The 18,327-nt window shown below is 40.1% G+C and overlaps 1 protein-coding gene across 1 annotated transcript in view; it reads right to left on the bottom strand.

The window, feature by feature from the left end:
* The window catches only part of LOC149228537 (serine/threonine-protein kinase STY46-like), a 452,429-nt gene that overhangs the window by 63,875 nt on the left and 370,227 nt on the right, over window positions 1-18,327 (bottom strand). The window contains exon 21 of the mRNA XM_089380800.1: window positions 12,871-12,966. Coding sequence (XP_089236926.1) covers window positions 12,871-12,966 — 96 coding nt within the window. The remainder of the gene's footprint in view (window positions 1-12,870; window positions 12,967-18,327) is intronic.

The following is an 18,327-nucleotide window of genomic DNA, read 5'->3' as shown; positions in this document are numbered from 1 at the left end:
TCTAAGGCACAAATATCCTAAGGTCTGAAGCATATACATTCGATATTCCTGAGGCAAATGAACGAAAATTTTGTGGCATATGAACAAGATTCTAAGGCACTGTTCATGTGAAGGCTTTGTAGCTTTATATTTGTGGTTAATAGGCAGAAATAAAAGACAAAATTCACCCTTTTATTGTGGACAAATATTTGACATTTTATAGACAGTTTTGTGAACAATATTGTGGACTCTCCAGTGGACAAAATCATGACATCTAGCAAATAGACTTGTAGCAAACTCCATGTGGACTGTTGTTTTTGTGGAGGGTTGACTTGGCACTTGGATCAGTGATTAGTATGTCTTGTATTTCTCTTGTTGATGAAGAAGCTACAAAGAAAAGATTGTTGGATTTTTCCCCTTGTGGTGTTTTTCTCTAGCTTGGAGCCTAACTTCTGGTTTCTCTTGTGTGTTCTGCATTATGATTTCTTATTTTTGTTAATGTGTAATTGCTTGATGACATAACTAATCAAAGTAAATACTAAGAAAAAGATTACATATCAGTCACAAGTAATTACCACGATAAGAAATTCTATATTGTATCTGAATTTCAACAGGTCGACTTGTCCACTGGCTCGAATGGCTTGTGCAACTGGCATAATGTATAGTGAATATTCAAAAAATCATTTCTGCTCAACTGTGAGGTGTTAGAGGGTGTTCCATATACCGTTGGAAAGGTCTTGAAATAAGCTTTCCAACCATGTATGTTATAATATACTACCATTTGGGCTAGGTAAATGGAGTAAAATGAATTCAAAGATAGGGTATCCAAATGGAGCATCAAAAATCTAAAAATCATTCCTCTTCAATAATGAGGTGATAGAGGGAGTGTCATATACCATTGGAAAGGTCTTGATGAGGGTTACACGATGATATAGTCCTTCCTTGAATTTGCTTTAGCTTTGACCACCTTTTCCTTGATTTTCTTTTGATTGTCTGCTTTGCATTTTAGGGCTTAATCCCTTTTGCTCCTTAGGGCTTCTTGAACTATTATCACATGTTTTGATCATCCCAAAGCTAGGGCATCAACAATAATAATAGGGCTTTGACATCAATGACAACATTTCTCAACAATGACCCATTCACCCTTTGACATCAATGACAACTTTCATCCAACACGATCAAGGGAAAATTAAATCCAAGGCGTTTGTATTTTTGTATTTTCTTATTTGGGCCATTATCCCAAAACAAGAGCTCAAATAGGTTCTAAATCATTGTTAATCATGAACTGGTTTGATTGGGTAGAATTTGTTTGTGTCATCATTGTGATTGAGATCAGTATATTTGCTTCCGCTGAATTTTATTGTGTTAAAAACCTAGCTATGCATTTAAACCAGTAGATAGATTTTTCTGCTATGAATTGAAGTGTCGGGTGCTAGGTTTGCAGGAAATCTAACAATTGTTGATTTGGGGTAGCATCAGATGTGCTCTAGCCACGAAATTTGGTGGAGAGGTTGGGGCACATGAGATCTCCAATACCTACAAAGGGTTTGGGCAGATTCTAAACAGATCAGGAGATATTAAAATAATTAATATTTTTAATGGAGTCCCCCTAAGTCTAAAGTTAGGGAAAATAAAATATTAATGTGTGTTGAAAATTGGCAACAAGAAATTGTTAAAAATATAAGTGCTAAAAATAGCACTGCTAAAAATAGTAGTTTGGGCATCAGTGTTGGATTGGGCAACAGGGAATGAAATATGCAAGTGCTAAAAAAAGAAGTTATATTTTTAGCAGTTCAAGTTTGATTACTATTCTTAGACAGTCCCTGTTCTAAAATAGGAAGTAAAATTCGAATTTGGTCTTACCAGCAGTTTGAATATTAATTAATTAATTCTCCATGAGTTAATTAGTTAAGGAAAATCAAACTTGAAGTGTTTGTGAGAACATGCAATAATTTCTCCACTGATTGGGGAATGTGTCCTTGATTTGCTCCATTGATTGAGGAATTAAGGATGAGTTCTATATTGAGAGGATTGGTTGACTTAGTTTAACTTAGTCAAGTTCAATTAGATTAATTTAACAAGTTGCTAAATTAATGAGATACAGTTTGTTGATGCTTGCATGCATGTGACGACTGTTATTTTCAGATAACTGAGTATTCTATCATGGATTACTGATGCATGGCAGTTCAGACAGAGACCCAGTTGAGATCAGGTGAGGGACAGTGTACTATCAGATGCTAGGATACTCCTAGTGAATATTCCTTGCATGGGGAAGGAATCTTCTTCCTTCTATCATTGCATAATTGGACTTGAGGTGACAGCAGGTATGATTGGGGCCAATTCCCACATGTTATGTAAGTGGACCCCAATCAAAATTGCGCAAGGAAATAGGGGATTGGATAACTTGTGACCTATATATTGAGGCCTAGGTAGTCTATGATCTACATCATCAGAGTACAGAGAGAGCAAGATAGCTTTTGAGCTGATTCTTTTTGTATGTTGTTGAGGATTTCCACTTGATTGATAATACAAAGATGGGGTTTTAGGCTGGTGCTTTTCCCGGATAAATTCTTCTATGTTATGTGTGATTGATTCCTTCTTATCAGTTATATGTGTTCATGCTTGATGTTGTTCATGGTTGATTAGCTTCCGCAAAGTTTATGGTAGATGTAGATCTAGTATTAAGCTTTTGTACATTGCATATATTAGTTTGATCTACAGGTGAAATTTCTACATGATATCAGTAAGCTAGCTGATTTGTAGAGAAAATTCTACATGGTATCAGAGCACAGGTGATCAAAGAAGAAGAGTATACAAGAAGGAAGAAGTTTGTGGTTTCTGAATATTGAATTGAGTTCTTATCACATCTATTTCACCAATGGCGTTCTATGGTTTGAGACTCAAATATGCCCTTGATGGCAGTTCGAATTATATAGCCTGGAAGGATCGCATGGAGGCAATATTAGAAGATAATGGCCTTAAGGACTTCATTGATCAAGAAGTCCGGAAGCCGACTGATGCTACTCAACTAGCGGAATGGAAAAAGTGTGTGGCTAGAGCTAGGAGAATCATCCTAGAGGGAGTTCGAGATCACATTGTCTCGAGCCTCCATGGGAAGGAGACTCTGTTTTCGATGTGGAAAACAATGAAAGATCTTTATCAGAATAGCAGTGATCAGAGGAAGCTGGTACTGAAGGACAAACTTCGAAAGATCAAGTGTGAAAAGGGCGACACGATCTCTATGTATTTGACCAAGCTCACCACATGCAAGGATGAGCTTGCAAGTGTAGGGGTCGTGACAGCTGATGATGACATGGTGAGTCTTGCACTCCTCGGACTTCCTAAGAGCTGGCCTCGGACTTCCTAAGAGCTGGCATAGCTACCAGGACTCTATTATTGGAAGAAAGAAACTGTCAGATTAGGAACGACTATGGTTAGATTTGATGCAGGAGGAGATCAGACAGAACACCAGAGACGGTTCTTCATCCATGGAGGATGAAGAGAACTGTGCCTTAGCAAGTAAGGTGAAGAAGGGGAAGGAGAAGGTTTCTCTTCCCGAATCCAGTTCTTCCCATGGTGGGAAGAAGGTTGACAAATTGAAAGTACGATGCTTTCGTTGTCATGAGGTGGGCCATTTTGTTACAAATTGTCCACTGAGGAAATCCAAGAAGGGATCTGGGGAAGGATCTCAAGGTGAGGCACTTGTTTCACAATTTGAGTTGGATTTCACACTCTTCGCATGCATGGTTTCATCCATGGTGAGAAGTGGTTGGTTTCATGACAGTGGAGCTTCTTTCCACATGACCGGCGACAAGAGTTTGTTCAGTACTTTGGAGGAGAAAGATCTCCAGATACTCATAGCGATGGGTAATGATGAAGAGTATAGTGTCTCAGGTGTAGGCACGGTTATTTTTCAGAGGGAGCATGGAGCTCGCCTTACCTTAACCGATGTCAAGTATGTACCAGGACTGAAGAGAAACTTGGTGTCGATCGCGACGCTGGAAGACAGAGGCTATGATATAGTCTTCAATAAGGGAAAGGTTTTCCTTAGACACATCATCACTACACAAGTGAAGCAGATCGGTTCACCGGTCAAAAACCTGTATGTTCTTGAGGTTCAAGATGCATACAAAGCCTTGAGCAGTAAGGCAATTGATGGAGACTTGGTGGTTGAGAGGGAGGGCAGATTATCTCTCAACATGCAGTGCCAGAAGAAGTCTCAGACAATTGTGGACGAGCCACGATTGGTGCAACAGCTTCAGGAGGTTGTGGAGCAGCCACAACAGGGGAAGCTAAGTGGAGATCGAGTAGAGACATCTACTTATGCAAAGACCTCCAATAGGGGAAAACTTCAAGCCAGGTGGACTGAGGGATCACATGCAGCCATACCTCTAGGTAGGAGGTGGGACGATGTAGAGTGATCGTCCCAAGGATGAGGGGCAGGATCCTTGAGGTACCCAACCTCTTGGATGAGACCTTGCTACGGGAGCCCCAATGTGGAGTAGCAGGAACTAACTGAATGGGTAGAGACAGATGTGGATGGAGCGGCAGAGAGAGCTACAGTGCAGGGAATCCTAGGACAACGCAGAGCATGCAGGCTGCAGCAATGTGAGAGGCACAAGTGTGTTGCACAGTGCAGGGTAGCACAGAGAAGGGTGCAATGCTGCGAGATGCATGGAGATGTTGCAGTAGCGTAGAGGTCAGAGAGGGAGCACTTGTCAATAGCAGGTAGAGCTTCAACATCAGAGTATGTTTCTAGCCCAACAGAGAGGTCAGTTAGGATTTTTTTTTTCCGAGAGTTGCTAGAGCAACCACACTTGGTAGATGTGTTGCATGTAGAACATTCCAGAGGTACAAGATCAGGTTCGAGAGGAAGCCTTTCTTGTTGAGAGGGAGTGTTGAAAATTGGCAACAAGAAATTTCTAAAAAAAGAAATGCTAAAAATAGCACTGCTAAAAATAGCAGTTTGGGCATCAGTGTTGGATTGGGCAACAGGGAATGAAAAATGGAAGTGTTAAAAATAAAAGTTCTATTTTTAGCAGTTCAAGTTGGATTCCTATTTTTAGACGGTCCCTATTCTAAAATAGGAAGTAAAATTCGAATTTGGTCTTACCAGTAATTTGAATATTAATTAATTAATTCTCCATGAGTTAATTAGTTAAGGAAAATCAAACTTGAAGTCTTTGTGAGAACATGCAATAATTTCTCCACTGATTGGGGAATGTGTCCTTGATTTGCTCCACTGATTGAGGAATTAAGGATGAGTTCTATATTGATAGGATCAGTTGACTTAGTTTAACTTAGTCAAGTTCAGTTAGATTAGTTTAACAAGTTGTTAAATTAATGAGATACAGTTTGTTAATGCTTGCATGCATGTGACAACTGTTATTTTCAAATCACTGAGTATTCTCTCATGGATTACTGATGCATGGCAGTTTAGACAGAGACCCAGTTGAGATCAGGTGAGGGACAGTGTACTATCAGATGCTAGGATATTCCTAGTGAATATTCCTTGCATGGGGAAGGAATCTTCTTCCTTCTATGATTGCGTAGTTGGACCTGAGGTGACAGCAGGTATGATTGGGGGCAATTCCCACATGTTATGTAATTGGACCCCAATCAAAATTGCGCAAGGAAATAGGGGATTGGAGAACTTGTGGCCTATATATTGAGGCCTAGGTAGTCTATGATCTACATCATCAGAGTACAGAGAGAGCAGGATAGCTTTTGAGCTGATTCTTTTTATATGTTGTTGAGGATTTCCACTTGATTGATAATACAGAGATGTGGTTTTAGGCTGGTGCTTTTCCCGGATAAATTCTTTTGTGTTATGAGTGATTGATTGCTTCTTATCAGTTATATGTGTTCATGCCTGATGTTGCTCATGGTTGATTAGCTTCCGCAAAGTTTATGGTAGAAGTAGATATAGTATTATGCGTTAGTACATTGCATATATCAGTTTGATCTGCAGGTGAAATTTCTACATGATATTAGCAAGCTAGCTGATTTGTAGAGAAAATTCTACAATATGTATTAATATGAATTTGTGTTAGAATGGTCCAAAAGACATGGATCAAGACAGATCTAATCTTAGCCGTTGAGATGTCAACAGAAAAAGTATAAGAGGAGGCTTGAGGGGCACTTCGAGAACATACTAAGGGAGACCAGTCAGTTCAATTTCTGGAGCGGGGTTTGCTAAAAAATTGAACCAATGATTGGAGAGCAATCAGGAGGCGGCAAGTACGGAACAAAGAGACGGGAGATCAGTGTAGAAGAGGCAGACGCAGAGCCATAGGAAGCCACGCCTGTGTCATCCACGCAGAGGCTGCAAGAGTGACGTAGAAGCCCTGAGAGGCTGCGCAGAGCCTCAATAGGCTGACGCAGAGGGTTTCATGTCGTAGCAGAGGTCAGTAGGGCTTACGCTGGGTTTAGAAAAGTGTTGAAAGTTTGCCTATCTGTGGGTAAGCCAGTTTGGCACCCTGTTGTACAAGAAAATTGCTAAATAATAAAATCCTCCCTTGCTGCACCAGTTTTCCCACATTGGTCTTTTCCGGGGACATTAGTCCAAAATAACTGTGTCAACGTGTGCATATTTTTGTTTATGTATTACGATGTGATATCTGCAGCAGTACTTATTTTAATGTTTGTTGAAGTAATTTCATGAATAACTTATGATGAAATAAGTAGGAAAAGTAAATAAGTTGTTGCAGCGATAGAATTTTCACATGGTATCAAAGCAAGTAATCAGAGACAGAAAGGGAAAATCAGTTAAGGGTCGAGACCACGATGCAGAGGCATCCACCTCAGGGGACTCACACAGATTTTCAGAAGATTGCACAAGAGAGAGAGATTTCGATTTCTCTATGTTGGCTTCCAGGTTGAAAGAAGAAGTGGCGTGCATGACTAGTGTTGCATCATCAGAAGTATGGTATATACACAGTGGAACCTCGTGGCATATGACGGGAATCAGGGAGTGTTTCTCAGAATATCAAGAAGAGAAGATGAACTTTCAAATCACCATGGTGAACAAGGCAAAGTGTACTCCAGTAGGAAAGGGTACCATAGTTTTTCAGACAGAATCGAGAGAGCGATTCCATGCCACAAATGTGTTGCATGTGCCAGGATTGGGGATGAACTTACTTTTTTGTCACAACTACAAGGCAAGGGCTATGACGTCTACTTCATCAAGGAAAAAGTATACGTCAAACAGCCAAGCTGGAAAAAGAAAGTGTAGATCGGGATCAAAAGTAATCGGTTGTTGTACAAATTACAACTAGAATCACCAATGGCACTAATAGGCAGTCATGGGGAGAAAGACTTGAATGAACTATGGCACAGAAGGATGGGTCACTTGCACCATGGAGCTCTGAGAATTCTCAGGAGCACTGTAACAGGAGTTCTAGATCTGAGTACGGAATGAGATGATGTATGCAAGGGATGCGCTCTAGGAAATTATGCCAAGGCGGCATATCCTAGGAGCAACCACAGGGCCAAGAGTCTACTAGGATTGATACACTCAGATATCTGCGGATCTATGTCCGTCAAAGCTCTCAGTGGTGCCAAGTATTTACTTACTTTCATTGATGACCACTCGAGGAAAACTTGGATCTATTTTTTGAAAACCAAGGATGAGGTTTTATGTCAATTCAAGGAGTTCAAGGCTCTAGTGGAGAATTTGACAGGTAAGAAAATAAAAGTCTTGCGCTCAGATAATGGTGGAGAATATGTCGATAAGGACTTCACTGATTTTTGCACTAAGGAGGGCATCAAAGAGAGTGTACAGCGCCCTACAATCCGAAGCAGAATGGGGTGGCAGAAAGGAAAAACAGGACTATTCTAGAAGCAGCTAGGGCCATCTTGTATGATCAAGATATGACAAAATTCCTATGGGCAGAAGCATTCAACACAGTTGTCTACGTTTAGCACAGGACTCCTCATCGAGCATTGGGCAAGATTACTCTAGAAAAAGTCTTCATTGGAAAGACACCTAAAGTCAGTCATTTCAGGATATTTGGGAGTTTGGCATATTGTCGCATACCCGAACAAAAGAGGAAGAAGCTAGATCAGATTGCAGAAAAGGGGTTTATAGCAGGATATAGCGAGAACGCTAAGGCATACAGTATCTATCTTCCAGGGAGCAGGAAGGTAGTAGTACGACAAGATGTAAATTTCATGGGGGATAGAGCTTTCAAAAGATCTCGCGAAATGCCTTCCAAGGAGCAGTCGAAAGAGGATCCATTGGTCATGCCTCTTCAACCAACGGAAGTGAAGAATCCTTCCTCAGATCAGGAAGATTCTCAAGATGAGGAAGAGGAGCAAAGAGAAGCACCTGTTGGCAAAGGAAGAACCAGCGGGGAACTTCGTCAGATTCTGCGTGATGCAGAGAACTTCATCGGAGAGCCAAGTAACAGTAAAAGGGATCGAAAACAACCAGACAGGTATCAAGCGTTAGTAGCTCGGGATGGAGACCCTGCCAGCTTCAAGGAGGCAACTCAGCATCAAGTTTGGCTAGATGCGATGGTGGAGGAGTATACCTCCATAATGGTAAACGATGTCTGGGAGGTGGTGTCAAGGCCTCAAGACAGATCTATGGTAGGTTCAAGATGGATCTACAAGATCAAATATGCTGCGGACGGCAGTATTGAAAAATACAAGGCCAGGTTTGTGGCCAAGGGGTATGCTCAAAAGGAAGGGATTGACTATGAGGAAACCTTTTCCCCGGTAGCTAGGTATACATCTATTAGAACTGTGATATCTCTTGCAACCTAGATGGGATGGGAGATCCATCATATGGATGTCAAGACGACATTTCTGAACAGGGTAATAGAAGAAGAAGTGTACATTGAACAATCAGAGGGCTTTGCAACTCATGAGAAGAAGTCTCATGTATGCAGACTAAAGAAAACCTTGTATGGGTTGAAGCAGGCACCAAGAGCGTGGTATGGTCGAATAGATGGCTACTTGCAGAAGTTGGGGTTTGTCAAGAGTGACGCGGATCTGAATCTCTACTATCTGGTCGTAGAGAGAGAGCCACTTATCTTAGTATTATATGTGGATGATCTCTTCCTAACAGGATCATTCAGACTCATTAAAGACTGCAAGAAGAATCTAGCCACAGAGTTCGATATGAAGGATCTGGAACGAATGCATTATTTTCTAGGGTTGGAAGTTTGGCAGCAGAAAGGAGAAATCTTCCTTAGGTAAGAAAGGTATGCTACAGAAATTATGAAAAGGTTCGAGATGGGGGACTGTAGACCTAGGGCTATGCCAATGATCACCAATTGAAAGAAGATTGATGCATCAGAAGACAAGGATGTCGATCCCACCCTATATCAACAACTCATAGGGTCCCTGATGTATCTAGACAATACCAGGCTAGATATTTGCTACGCTGTCAACACCCTCAGTCAATTCATGGTGGAACCAAAGAGGGCTCACTGGGCAGCAGCCAAGCACGTTCTCAGGTATTTACAGGGAACAGTTGATTATGGGCTCTTGTACAACAAGGGGAAGGATATCAGATTGAGTGGATTTACTGATGCAGATTGGGCAAGAAGTTCAGTGGATCGGAAAAGTACCTCTGGGTACTATTTCAACATTGGATCAGGAATAACCTCCTAGTGCAGTAGGAAACAGAAGTTCGTGGCTCTAAGCTCGTCTGAGGCAGAATATATGGCAGCAAGCACAACAACGTGTGAGGCCATATGGCTTAGAAAACTGTTGATAAACCTATTCAGAAGAAATATGGAGGCAACCAGGATCACGTGCGATAATCAGAGTTGCATCAAACTCTCTGAGAATCCAGTATTTCACGATAGGTCAAAGCATATTGATATCCAGTGTTACTTTGTCAGAGATTGTGTCCAACGTGGAGCTATAAAATTGAGCTACACTCCTACCGGGGAACAAGTGGCAGATATCCTCACCCAGGGCCTTGGAAAGTCAAAATTTGACTACTTCAGAGAAATTTAGGGATGGTAAAGAACCCCTTTCAAAAGTAGTGTGTTAGAAGCACAAATGAAGAGGGAGTTGGAGTGCAAATGTAGTGTTGGGAGAAAGGACCAACAGCGACAGATGCAGAGGGAGTTGCAGTGCAGATGCAATGTTCGGAGAAAGGACCAACAGCAGCACAGATGCAAAGGAAGGTGCAGTGCAGATGCAATGCTAGGAGAAAGGACCAGCGGCAGCACCGATGCAGAGGGAGTTGTCGTACAGATGCAGCAGTGGCAATGGCAGAACCATGGGCAGCAGTACAGGATGCAGCAGTGCAGAGGATGTTGGGCAGGGAGGCCTAGCATCAGCACAGGTACCGATGCTGGATGATCAGAGTAATACTCAGTGAGGAGTATTGCTAGAGCACAGTCCTTGCTAAGAGGGAGTGTTGATTTGGGGTAGCATCGGATGTGCTCTAGCCACGAAATTTGGTGGAGAGGTTGGGGCATATGAGATATCCAATACCCAAAAAGGGTTTGGGCAGATTCTAAACAGATCAAGAGATATTAAAATAATTAAAATTTTTAATGGAGTTCCTAAGTCTAAACTTAGGGAAAATAAAATATTAATTTGTATTAATATGAATCTGAGTTAGAATGGTCCAAAAGACATGGATCAAGCCAGATCTAATCTTAGTCGTTGATTAGGGACTTAATCTTGGCCGTTGAGATGTCAACAGAAAAAGTATAAGAGGCTTGAGGGACACTTGGAGAACATGCTGAGGGAGACCAGTCAGTTCAATTTCTAAAGCGGGGTTTGCTCAGAAATTGACCCAATGGTCTGGAGAGCAATCAAGAGGCAACAAGTACGAAACAGAGAGACGGGAGATCGGCGCAGAAGAGGCAGACGCAGAGCCAGACGAAGTCGCGCAGAGCCAGCAAAGACTGCGCAGAGCCAGAAGGGTCTGCGTCATCCACACAGAGGCTATAGGAGTGACGCAGAAGCCCAGAGAGGCTGCACAGAGCCTCAATAGGCTGACACAGAGGGTTTCAGGCTATAGCAAAGGTCAGTAGGGCCTATGCTGGGTTTAGGAAAGTGTTGGAAATTTGTCTAACTATGGGTAAGCCAGTTTGGCACCATGTTGTACAAGAAAATTGCTGAATAATAAAATCCTCCCTTGCTGCACCGGTTTTCCCATATTGGGTTTTTCCGGGGACATTAGTCCAAAATAACTGTGTCAATATGTGCATATTTTTGTTTCTATATTACGATGTGATATCTGCAGCAGTATTTATTTTAATGTTTGTTGAAGTAATTTCATGAATAACTCATGATGAAATAAGTAGGAAAAGTAAATCAATTGTTGCAATGATAGAATTTTCACAACAATGAAATGCTAGATTAACATGATTTAGATGCCAACAAATGGTGCACCCCCATAAAGAAGAGAAAATTGAAATGGTGGGGATAAAAATGCACGAATATTTAAAAAAAAAAGGCACCTTATCCTTGTTGATTTTATAACTAATGTGAAAGAGAAATTAACACTATGTAATTAGCTCTTCCTTCTCCACGAAGGGAGTACGAACTGTCATGTTCAAATTAGCAAGAGGGAATGTGAACTCAATATTGAAAAAACATTGCTAGCATTATACTCAAAACTGGACAACACATGCAAAATAATGTCTTTAACTAGTGTGCCTTCCTTAAAAAGTGGATACCAATCCCAATGCCAAAAATATCTCCAAAGTGAAGTGCTCTTGCATGAAAGGATTAGAGAAATATTTATGCCAAAAATATCTTCAACGCAGAGTGCTCTATCCATTTGTGAATAACAGAAATTTTACAACAAAAATTTGTCCAAATACAAGCATTCCTCTCCAAGTCAACCTGCACTTCTCAAACATTTGACAAAGATAACGATCACACATAGCATGAGCTGCTAATAAGTCAAAAGGTATCCTAGGAAGTACAACCACACAGTGGAATAGATCTTTTCCTAGGTGTCAAATACTTAATAAAGCTAGGAATTTATGTTTTGTACCTATCTCAAGGAATTGTTCATGAAATTCAGATGGAAAGAGGAAAGAAAAGACTTTAAAATTGTATGGATGTGAAACCCTATTCACCAAAGCAAACTACTCGCAAACAATGAAAAAAAATTGCATGAAGCCATTCATCTACACATACCAACCTCCTTACAAGAAAGCAAAATACACGCAATTGACAAAAAGACAGAGATGTTAGGATTAAAGAAACATCATCCAAATTTACATATAAAAATCAAAATGTTGAAAAGGGAGAAAAAGCCTCAGCAAAAGATTGAAGTACAAAGTATCAATAAAGCAATATCCACAGGCCCAATTATATTGAAAAATCAAATTGTTGCCACTTAAGAGGTTTTTATTGCTTCACTGCGATCGATATCTATCAGCAAACCACGATGGAAGTCGAGTGCTCTGGAATCTGGAACATATCCGCATCCTAGCCATTGAAGTTGTTGCCTCTGATCAGAGGAAGATGCAGCTTTTCTGAAAGCATGCTTTGAGGATAATGAAGACTTAAAAGTTAAAGGGGAAAGCCATCTAATATACATAACTATATTACATATAGTAATAATAATATGTAAATTAATGCATAACCCAAAAGTCTCTTCATCTACATGACTATCCAACATATATTTATATGAACATCATGGGCATTAGTAAATCTTCACGTATAGATAATTGTCAAACATTAAACTATTTACATGCATTCACTTGTATTAATTTTCATGACGAGTGACATATAAGAAAAATTTAAATTTATTGTCATAAAGCAAACAGGGTCATAAAGAGCAATATTTTTCATGCATACGCATGATCATGTGTGAGTGTGTGTGAGAGCGACAGACAGAAAGAGGTCTCTAAGAACTTATGGGAACAAAAAGATGTAGGCTTATTTCTTTTTAGTATCCACCTCAGGTGCCATCCACCGATACGTTCCTGTCTCAGCAGTCATAACTCCACTTTGAGCTTGCACTCGAGCAACTCCAAAATCAGCTACTTTCACAACCTGGATACAAGAAGCCAAGTAGTAGTATTACAGACATTGATTTAATTCCATGCAATTAATAACTTCTGGAAATTGAATTTATCTTCCTGTGAGGATTTTTCTTACTAGAACACATGCATCAAACTTTGAGGCTATTCAAGTTGATTCATCTTTGACCACTGCTGTATTTTTTAACACTGATTTACAGATGTTGCTCAACTTTACAATGAATAATCTATGCTTGAAATTTAATTTCTGATTTCTTCCCAATATAGCCATGCAAACAGCTTTCTGCTTATGCTGTGTTCATCCACAAAAACTGAGAATCCTAATTGATCTCTCTATTGCATGATGAAGAATGCACTAAGCCTGGTATTACCAAAGCACGAAATTTCTAACTGATGTAAAAGTTATATATTAAGTGAAAGAAACACAATATGAGATAAAGGTACAGGTGTGCATGAGATCAAATCCAAATCATTTTTTTAGAATCTCTTATGGAGATCTTTTATGGATACTGTCAGCAGCTAACCAGTTCATCTACAGCATAACAGCTACTGCATAACTGCACCAGCCCAATGTCTCGTAAAAAACCAAATAGACAATTATAGTTCCTGGAAGATTTGCAGGTAGACATAAATCAAGATGCTTATTGCATTTTCAGATGAAAGACTTCCACCCTGGCTCTATCAACATAATAAAGAAAAAAACCAGATCATCTACATGTATTTTTCACGAATTACACAATTTCTAGACTTGAGTGGAATCAATGTTGTCACAATTTGTCCTTCTTATTTTATATAGTGGAAGTCACAGAGAAACATTTTTCTTTAATGCATGTAAATGAGCTTCAACCACCAAAGACATTTCCAGCTAAATTAAACATATTATTCTGTAAATTGATTAGTGACTAAAGGTCAAGTTTTCCATCTTCCCAACTATTTCTGCAGTGTGCTCAACAGCATCGTTAGTATTAGATTACAATGATATTTTTGTTAATCATACAAACAGGAAAATGATACCAATAATTATTTGAAGAAAACAAAAGAATGGTGATGAAAGTGTAAAAAGTTGATACATGCAAAAATATTCATAAATCATAGGAACTGTAGCCTCATGGTACAGAAGAGACAACTTCAGAGATGTAGAACAGTCATTAAATCCTCCAATAGAAAGCCATTTTAACATGCATGCCTTCAAGAGGATTAAAATACATCCTTCGTGCTACAAAAGAATAGGACTTAATCATCTGACGATAGCACTAATAAATTTCATTTCTTGGAGTGAATCCATTAAAACAAGCAAGTAGTAAATGTGATTAGCAACAAAGAAGTGTGTGAACAAGAACAGTTGTAAAAGCTAAAGGTGGCTGCAGTTGCAGCGAAGGTTCAAGAGTAACAGATCTCCAAAATTTTAGCAATCCAGGATCTTTCAGGATTAAGGTATTTAAAAATATATAGGCATACAGACATACCCAAAACGGTTTACAATAATGAAACAGAAAGAATAAATACAATTTAATAAGCTAAAAGAAGAACATTCTAAGGTCCTAGAGATTAGGGCTAACATTCACTGATATTTGGGCAAAGTGAAGTCATAATGAAGATGCTGCTTAGGCCAACAGACATTTGACTACGCACTTGTGCATGTTCTTGTCTTTGTGGGATTACTTTGAGTAAATCAATCTAAAAACTTATTGCATGGTTATTGGAATCATTCTTGGTCCATTATACATATCAATGTTCATAGAGTTCAGAAGATAACAGTTTATGTGGCAATTATTTTGATACTATTATTAACCACTGCGCCTGTACATTTTAAGGGGTCGTGAAGGCATTTTTTGGACAATGGTCATGATGAAAGACGCTGAATTGATAAGTTGCATGATATCATTCATTTCCAGCATGTCACAAAGGAAGGAATATGATAAATCTGGCATAATTTTAGCAATAATAAGACTGAGTTATAGGGTTATTGCAAGGACAGAAAACCTCTAGCAGACTATTAGAGTTGTATGTATCTCTGTAGCAGCCGCCGCACATGTAATCCAAAATCAAAGTGCACTTACATATTGGCAAGGTTCAGAGACCTATATATATGCAAGTCAATTGGGATTATCTCCGGTGGTTTGGGGAAATGGCTGTTATCTTCCCCACCCAGGTTCAAATCCCAGCTAGGGACATGATGAGCTATAATGCCTTGATAAATATTGTTGTAATAGCTTCATATCTATGAATATTGTTGTATTGCCTTCGAGCCTTGGGAGTGTATATACCTGTGGGTTGGCTTCATACCAACAACCTCACTCTAGCCCTTGAGTGGAAAGGGAGGCTGATTTCTTTCCTTGGAAAAAAGACACACACACACATACATGTGCAAAAACTTTTTGGAGAGAAGTAAGACTAGGCTGACCTGAAACACAAATTGGATTGGCCTTGTGCCAACATATGTGGGCCTTAATATTGTTGTAGACTTGAGGGGCCAACCAACTGAGTTGGATAGTCCAACTTGGGGTCACATTAGAGTCTAGACCTTTTTGAAGGAAATATCTCACTTTTCGGGGGTCTTTGTCATTTCATTATCGTACATGTGGCAACATCAGCCCATCTTCATGTATTAAATTAGTTAATTAGAGAAAGGGTGTTTTGCCTCTCCATAGGCTAAATTAAGGGCTTTCACTTAACCGACTGGCCTGACCTGAAACACAGTTTGGATTGAACCAACTTATATATATAAGGCATAGGGCCAACCCCTTTGAGAGATCTTACCCATGATTTTTGAGGCTGAGCATTTGTTTTGAAAACCCATGTGTTCCAATTTGTGGACAAACACACCCCTTGGATGCTAGACAGTCCACCTTGGGATCACATTATACCCTTTTTGGAGGCAATCTCTCACTTTTGGGGGGTCTGTCATTTCGTTATCATACATGAGCAATGGTCAGCCCATCTTCATGTACTTAAATTAGTAAATTAGAGAAAGTGTTGGGCATGGCCCAACTTGGTCCAAATTTTGGGTAAAGAAAGGAGCGGACCGTGCGGAGCAGACAAAGATATATTCATCGTGCGGACTTTTAGGGCTTTTGGGATGGGATAAATTCCTTATTTTGTAACGGGTATCAAGTAGTAGTCCTTGTTTTATGGATCCATGGTATGTTGACCATGGTTTTTGTATAGATGAATTGTATAAAAGGATATGTAATACCTTAGCGAAAGGCAGTCAATCGGGCAAGTAATGAAAGATCATTGAATCTCCGTTTTCGCGTCTGTTGTCTGTAGTTTTGGGAGAAGGCTCCGCAGCTGAGTGCACGGAGACCTTGAAAAGTCTACAGCTGAGTGCACAGAGCACCTGCAGCTAGGTGCGCATGTCAGAGAAGTGAATGTAATTGAAGATCTCTTTAATAAAGAAGAATTTTTGGTGTAGTATTGTGTTTATGTATATGTTAATTGTCTACTGTTATGTATCTGATTATGTATGCTTTTCACTGAATTATGCGAAGATCTGTAAGATATATTGTTATGTGTTAGAGTTTACGCGTTCCTATAAACTAATCATTTGCGCAAAGTTCTTACGCATGCGAAGTTATAAGATTGATAGACAGTAGAAGTAAATACATGGCGCACCTTCTCGAATATCCCTTCGGTTGCGTAAACCTAGTTCTGCAACACCCCATAACTGTTTCGGGTGATACTACAACCTGCTTGCGGGTCGTTGCCGAAAGGGCTAGTAGTTGAGGGTTTGTTGGTGCGCTACACACTCCGAACCTAGGGTGCGCTACACACTCTGAACCTAGGCCAAGCCCCGCCCCCTCAAACCAACAAATGGTTCTGTTGCCGAAACCAGGATCTGCTTAAAGGGATATGATATGACATATGTCGAAGAAAGAACTCCAAGAGTGGGTCGAACAAAAAGAAAGAGAATTTGTAGAAAAAGAGAACAAAAACCCGCGCTTATCTACTGAAGCTTGGTTGCAGAGATATATCTTTGAAGATCATTACGAGATTTTCCTTGGTTTGTTCCACATTGAATTGCTTGAGTGGATATCTAAGTTAGCTGAGCATAAGAACAGTTTCAGAGGTGATGAACCTAAGAAGTGGAACCTTGATTTGATACAACGGCTCAAGAAAATCGATAACTATGTCTCAAGGGTTGTTGACTTCTGGATCGAGAGCATGTTGGGAGGATTTAACATTGAGTTTGTGATCGACCAAATCGTGTCCTATAGCGAAGCTAAATGAAGATTCTTCAAAGGACCACGACGTAAGTTTTTAAATTCTCTGAAGCTCTAGATTAAAATGTTATTGTGTGAAAAGAGGATTTTGTGGATGCAGTCAAATTAATGTTTGGGCAAAGAATAAATAAGTCGGAATCAAGAGCTACGCGAAGTGGAAAACAATATAGAATAGATCCAAAGAATTTTGTTGAGGCTGACTATAGCCCTCTATTGGGATCTAAGAGCGAAGAAAAAAGAAGTAACCTCACAACCCCGTGATATTCCCCCACTCATCCTGAAGGCACGTCGAAGTCAGGGATTGAAAAGAATCAAGGCATCTTTGGGATTCCCAATCCCTCCACCCCCCTCACACCCCATCCCCCTCCCCATACTTCCCCTACACCTCCACATCCACCTCCATCTCCACCTCCACCTCCACCTCCACCTAGCCCCCCAAGAAGAAGAAGAATGGCTGATGACATTAAGCTACCTGTCTTTAGAGGACTGGGAACAGAGGACCTTGACCAGTTTTGGTTTGTAGTTGATGTAGTATGGATGGCAAGATAGATTAATAATGATGATGTAAAGAAGGCACAACTCATCACGTCGCTGAGGGAGAGGGCACTAACATGGTATATGAAATACTCCGTGAGTAATTTGAATGCTACATTTGATGAAATTAAGAAGGCCTTGGTAGCAGAGTTCAAGAAGCCAAAATCAGAATCGTAGTGTATCACAGAGCTGAAAGAGATCAAGCAAGCACCGACTGAATCTGTGTGGGAATTGGATCAGTGATTCAAGGTTTTGATGGGTCAAGTGAGCTTTGAGATACCCCCACAACAACATAAGGAATGGTTCATAGCCACGCTACTGCCACATATTAGGTTACCATTGACACAATAGAAGATTGGGACGCAAGCTGAAGCATTGGAGATTGCAATGAAGTTGGAAGCCTCGCCAATTGGAGATACTCACACAAGAGTACAACAGATACAGAATCAGCTAGCTACGTTGACCTTGGAATTGTAGGATCTGAAGAAAGGTAAAGAAGTCAAACCAGAAAGATTAGAAGTTTGGTGTACGAAGTGCAAAGTGGAAGGTCATTATAAAGATCAATGCCCCATATTCAGAGATTATATTGCAAGTGGAGCGCCTAATCCAGTAAATCC

Source organism: Pinus tabuliformis, chromosome J (assembly GCF_031772625.1).
Source record: "Pinus tabuliformis cultivar Carrire ecotype Pingquan chromosome J, CPIR1, whole genome shotgun sequence".
In the NCBI taxonomy this organism is placed as follows: Eukaryota; Viridiplantae; Streptophyta; class Pinopsida; order Pinales; family Pinaceae; genus Pinus; species Pinus tabuliformis.
Note: the sequence above shows the minus strand (reverse complement) of the source record. Positions and strands in the feature narration are given on the sequence as shown.